At 44.2% G+C, this 6,000-nt stretch overlaps 1 protein-coding gene across 3 annotated transcripts in view; it reads left to right on the top strand.

Moving 5' to 3' along the window:
* LOC147432723 (uncharacterized) overlaps nucleotides 1-6,000 on the top strand; it is a 77,920-nt gene that overhangs the window by 50,429 nt on the left and 21,491 nt on the right. For all 3 annotated transcript variants that reach the window (XR_015185573.1, XM_086492564.1, XM_086492565.1), the window contains exon 3: nucleotides 2,315-2,375. Coding sequence is in view for 2 of the 3 variants with exons in the window: in XM_086492564.1 (XP_086348690.1) it covers nucleotides 2,315-2,375 (61 nt within the window). In the remaining variant the exon portion in view is untranslated. The remainder of the gene's footprint in view (nucleotides 1-2,314; nucleotides 2,376-6,000) is intronic.

Here is a 6,000-nt window from a genome sequence, read left to right as displayed (position 1 = left end):
GGCTTCTCATATGACCATGTACGGTTCTGGGGTTTTATGCGTGTTTGCCAAGGCAAGAGCCTTTTGTACAGGAACCGGATTAGCTACTTGCTAATTCCCTTCAGGTACGCACAGTTCCATTGCGAAGGAATGCGAAAACTGAGAGTTTTCTTGCGTGAAAACTTGTCCGATTTATGGTGGAACTGTCCCATTGCGTGCGGGAGCTCGAGACATGCGTAGACGTGTTTGCTCCGCTCAAAATGATGCGAATCAGAAAATTACAGCTTGCTGTAATTTTTTCACAGGTTTAGGGTTTTGCACCTAAACTGCAAGGTAATGCAAGGGGAGCCGCGAGAAAGCCTTAGTGCTTGTACATGACAATTTAGAGAGATTTTCCAAATATGCTTTAATTCAAAGGGCAAGTGACCCTACAGGTGCGAGAGCTCGAGGGCTACCCACAAAAGTGATTGGCATGCGAATCGGAACGTAAAACAGAGAATTGCAGGTTGCTGTAATTTTTTGCAAGTTTGGCCAGTTTTGATGCCTACAGGTCCTAGAAGCTTCGGGGAAGGTAGGGAATCACCCAACATGTGTTTTGGTGCAAATTCAAGCCAAAAACAGAGATTTCAGCATGCTGTAATTTCTCGCCAGGTTTTGTAAAGTGCTCTAAAGTGTGTAAAAAGTCATTGTTGACTTGGGATTTTGTCCGTGGAGACTTCTGTTGTGGTTATGTTACCGAAATCAGGTTAGAGTAGGCGAATTTCAGCCCGATAAAAGCGGGACAGCTTGTAGAATTACAGGTTTTTCTCAAGTGTAAGAATAAAGAAATACCGAATTGGACATCAGTCTTTGCGGCCAACAGGGTGTCGTCTGCTTGGGAGTGCTTTAGCTGCCAAGCAATGGTTTGTTTGAAGTGTAATTCCCAGTCACAAGTTTATTCGTGAAGTTCCTCTGTGTCATAAAGTTTAACAGTTTAAAGTAAGAATCGGGTGAAAGCTAAAGTCTACCGCCCTACGGGCCCATTTCTTGGTTCCGTCGCCAGGACAGAATCACTTTTTCCTCAAGAAGTGAGCCTTGGTTGGTTTGCGGTGAAGACACAAAGCACAGGAACTTGGAATTACACTATGGTTGACAGGACAAATGACGCCCAATACAGACAGGTTGTGCCTCTAGTGTTTGATGTTGGCGAGAGTTCATGGCCACCACTGTCTGTGCCTTTTGTTGATGTGAATGCTCCACAAGTTCAAGGGTTTATGACTGGGCAACTAGACGAGGATGCGTTCAGGACAAAGTTGGTTGCTGTTGTGAATGTGTTTTCTCGGTTGGTGCAAAATCCTAGGTTTATGGAATATTTGCAAGCGCCACCAGTGCCACAACAGACAAGGCAACTTTCATATACAGGAGACCCCGTTGAGGCTCAAGCCCAATTCCCTGATGCGAACCAAAGGGCAGGGAGTACTCGCATGTTGCGGAGTCAATTGGGGCTTCAAGGCAACCTTTTTTTGTCCACAAACAGGTGGCTAGGACGCGAGTTCCACATGCTTCGCCAGATCAGCTAGCCACCTTTCAAAGTCCAAATGTTGCATTAAATGGATAGGGAACGATTTTCGAGGCTATGCGTCAAGTTTTTCCACCACCCACGGTGCATCCTGGGTATTTTGGGGATAGATCAGTGTTTCAGAGCATGGTTGGTTATGCGCCTGGAAACCAACAATATATGCCAGAAACAGTCTTTGGGGGTATACAAGGCATGATGCCAAACCCCATGTATGGTAACATTGACATCGAGCAAGGGTTTCAATAGAAGTGTACATCGTTTGACAAAAGTATGAAGGTCTCATTAAGTCATTTGTACACATGTTTGACAGGTTTTCTCGTGCGATGATAAAAGGGTGTTTACCACACTAAATCATCTATGGCATGTACGGTCACCATTGAGTACGTTTACGATGCATTGAGTAGCTCCCATCCACACCATTGCTTAAAATTTCCAGTTTGCTGAGTTGTACTGCAAGACTGGCTGGTCCGATGTATTTGTTTACGTTTTGCCATTGATAAGGTTTTGGCAGAAGGGCCGACTTTGTAGAACAATTCATGCAAAAATTATGGATGGAATTGTGACAAAAAGGTCTTCAGAAACTGCTTCTTTTTATGACACTTAGGAGGTGTCTTAGGCTTTAGCACAATTACATGTCCAGTTACGAACTTTCTTCTTTGTTTACTAGCAATTTTTTCATAAGTATGTTGTATGTTTCACATTCCATTATGAAGATCTTGTATATTAGATTTTTTGAATGTCACAAACTAATAAGGGACTTTTTGCTGATTTATACAGTTCCATGGAGCTCACAACAAAGGGAAAAATTCAAACATAAAACTTGATGCCTCTAGCAAAGGTCAGCGTGACGTAATAATAATGTTTCTGTAACTTATCGACTGTTTTCCTCTGAACTTTCCAGATGGTTTCAAATTCTATGGAGTTCTTGCAGCCCATGGTCAATTAAGCGAACTTCCTTTGTTGGGTCATTGATATATCGTAGTCATCATATATCATAGGGTGCAAGATTTAGGTTGTTTTTGCAAATAGTTCCCTTGTGGCAATACTTGAAATTCCACCAGATCTTGAACACCTTACGATCTCGTAAGGGCAGTGTCCTGAGTTTGCTGGTGAACTTGTGTAAAAGTGAAGGTTGACAGTCTCTGCTTCTGCTAGTGTAAACTGTTCCTGACATCCTTATTATGATTTTGGATAAGTAAAAGGCTGTTTTGGCGTACCTCAGACTGGCTGATAGTGAGGTACAGATTTGGTTTGCTATAATATAAGATTGGTAACTAGGTGCATGCACTTTGGCTTGTTCCTTAGGCTGGAATGGGTAAGGGACAGGTTTGGTCTGCTATAAGTAGCTAGCTGTGTGTACTTTGGCTTGTCCTTTGGACTGGAATGGGGATATTACTGTCCTTTGGACTGGAATGAGGATATTACTTTTTGGCTACATATACACTTGGGTAAATATTCAGGCTAGGCTTTCATTAACTCAGATAAGAATTATATGTGTCGTATACTTCATAAAGACCTGGTTCAGTACATCTCAGGAAATGATCAAGGTTTGCAGGCTTTCTCTATAAATAATTATAGTTTTGTAAATCAGTTAGGCGTATGCTGTATGATAATTTAATCGGTTAGATTTCTTGGGGCTGTCAATTTTAGCAGCTGCCTCAGGCGGGGCTGACAGGAAGCTTGTTGTAGAGAATGAAAATTAACGTGCTTTAATTTTTGATCAAACTATGCATGCTTACTGTGGAGACTATTGTACTCATCCAAAAACTAAAGGGAAGTCCAATTTTCTTTAAAAAAAAGAAGATTGCTAGGTTGATTTGAATAAAGCATAGTGAAATTTATTTTCTAGACGGCAACAATGCTTTGAGTTCCAGGCTTCTATAGGTTCAGGGTGACATCGATGACAAGTTGTAGGCTTTTAGAAACCTGCATACAAAGGTAACAAATGTGTTTGCTTAGTTGTAGGGATGGAGGTATTGTGAGAGTTTCATCTTCTGTCCGGTGGTGGCTCCAGTATCTCCGAGTAGTAGTTTAGAGAGTGAGGGCTGTTTGTGGCTGTGCTAGATCGTATTTGAGGTAGACATACCTTTTCTGGCGGTATGAGCCATGTATGTGCCCACCCGATGGGCTGGCATGAAGTAGGACCCGCCGTTCCTTGGGTTTCCCAGGGTCAGAGTCTCTGTTTTCGTAGATTGTGTCCAGCTGGGACCAGATTTGGTCTCTTGGCTAGATTATCTCCATTTTATGTGATGTGGAAGCTTATTATATGGGCGCCCTATTTATTGGGTAGTGAGCTGTCTTTGTGGATGGAGCGGTATGAGAGGGGTCCCTATAAAGGACCGCTTGTTGCCTGCCCCCTTGTTTCATCGTGTCATTTATGGATTCCTCTCTCTCTCTCTCTCTCTCTCTCTCTCACCCCATCAATACTCAGCAGTGTTACTAAACACGAACAAAACTCAGGGTCTGCGCAACAGGGGTCGGTATGATGGAGGTCATGAGCGCTTCATGAGTTTGCAAGTCCCGTACGAAGGCAACCTTCATGCTTACAAACAAGCGGATAACACAAGTAGAAAGGGAGATGAAGGAATGGAAAGCAGAGATGGAAGTATGGTGGAAGGAGAAGGCAAACCTTCTTCAAATGTTCCTCAACAAAGGCACGCAATGGAAGAAGGAGATAGAGGACTTGCACGTAGAGATACAAGCACTTAAGGCGGATTCACAAGCACTCAAAGAAGAGGTCTCAGCCCTCAAGCGAGAGCTTGCTGATAGAGCAAGCAATGGACTAGAGGAAGGTGAATTCCAGCCCTCAATTATCGAGGAAATCAAGGTCATCAAGGAACAGGTACGGATGATCAAAGAGGAAGAGAAACAGAATGGGGCAAAGACGTCTTCGTGGGTGGATGCAATCACGAAGACACAGAAGAAGGCGGATGATGCCGAGAAACGGATAGAAGTCGCTAAGAAAGGGAAAGGGAAAGAAACCACATCTATCACCACTCCTACAATCATCAACATGACTTTAGAAAAAGAGCTGCGAAGGAAGACTAGAGCTTTGCACATACGAATAACCGGTCTAAAAGACCGAGATGATGTGGAAGGGGAAGTCAAAGAACTTCTCCGCATGATGGGTAGTGAGGCTACTCGTACGAAGGCATGGAGCGTAGGGAAGAAGATACAAGGAAATGGGGAGACTTCAAAGGAAAGAGCTCTAATCATGCGCTTCCCATCCATGGAGGCAAAGGACTTTTTGAAGAAGCGTCCTACACTAAAGAAAACGGGCATATTCCTTGGAGATGACCTCACACTCACACAGCTTGCTCATATGAAAGAAGTTATGCCCGAGATAATGACAGTCGAGAGAAGGGGAAAGTGGCCTTCTACAAGGATGAACGAGTGGTTATTCTGGAGAAGCGCCTCGCATGACAGTGTGAGACTTGTGGGACCACACTCAGAGTGGCTACATGGAATTGTAATGGATCTCTGCGCCTTGATGTAGGGGCCTTTGAGGATAGTTTCACAGGGAGAGACATCATTTTCTACTCTGAGACGCATCAGGCCCCGGGGCAGTCCATGCCCCATGTGAGCGGATACAGATGGGAGACAACTTGCAGAGGAGACTAGATCAAAGCACAGAGGATGAGGTTCAGGAGGAGTGGCAGTCTTATTCAGGGAGGAGCTACAGTCTCTGATACATATAGCTCGGAGGGATGGGCATGCTAGGTACTTGTGGGTGAGACTGAAGACAGAGACAGGTAGATATCTCTACATCGCTATTTGCTATTTCCCTCCTAGTACGTCAGTATATGCATCACCTAGAGGACAGTCCCCCTTCTCTATTTTGGATGATGATATATGGGAGTTTTCCAGAGATGGCGACATTATTATCTAGGGGGATTTCAATGCTAGGACTGCCCATCACCAGACAGTACTCTATGATACCTCAGAGGAGTTGATGCGGGAGCTTGTTCAGAAAGGGGTCTATCTAGATTATCACAGGATGAGGAACACACTGAGTATGGTAGATACTTGATCAATACGGGGACTGCACATGGATTGGCCATTTTGAATGGCCTACAGAGATTCCCTGCAGCAGGTGGTTTTACATGCTTTCCACATCGTCATGGCGCTAGTACAGTGGGTTATGTTATGGATTCGCCAGGACTCATTCCTTCCTTTCAGGATTTCATGGTGGGAACTAGGCCAGTTGGGGTAGCAGTCGATCATGCTATCTTGTCTTTCACTCTATCGTTCTAGTTCAACACAACTCCATTATGTCACGTGACACATCCCAACCCTATGTGTCCATGGACAAACTACACCATAGCAGGGTTCCCGTCAGTCAAGTCAGTTTAGATTAGCAGTGATCTGGCACTTTTGTGAGTCTATTCGTAGACCGTGCATGCCAAGTCACTTAGCTTAGATGCATATCCTCCGGTTGCACACAGCATGATCATCGGAATTCC

This window comes from Adiantum capillus-veneris, chromosome 20, assembly GCF_014529385.1.
Source record: "Adiantum capillus-veneris isolate H3 chromosome 20, ASM1452938v2, whole genome shotgun sequence".
NCBI classification, from domain to species: domain Eukaryota; kingdom Viridiplantae; phylum Streptophyta; class Polypodiopsida; order Polypodiales; family Pteridaceae; genus Adiantum; species Adiantum capillus-veneris.
The sequence above is the reverse complement of the archived record's forward strand: the minus strand, read 5'-3'. Positions and strand labels throughout refer to the sequence as shown.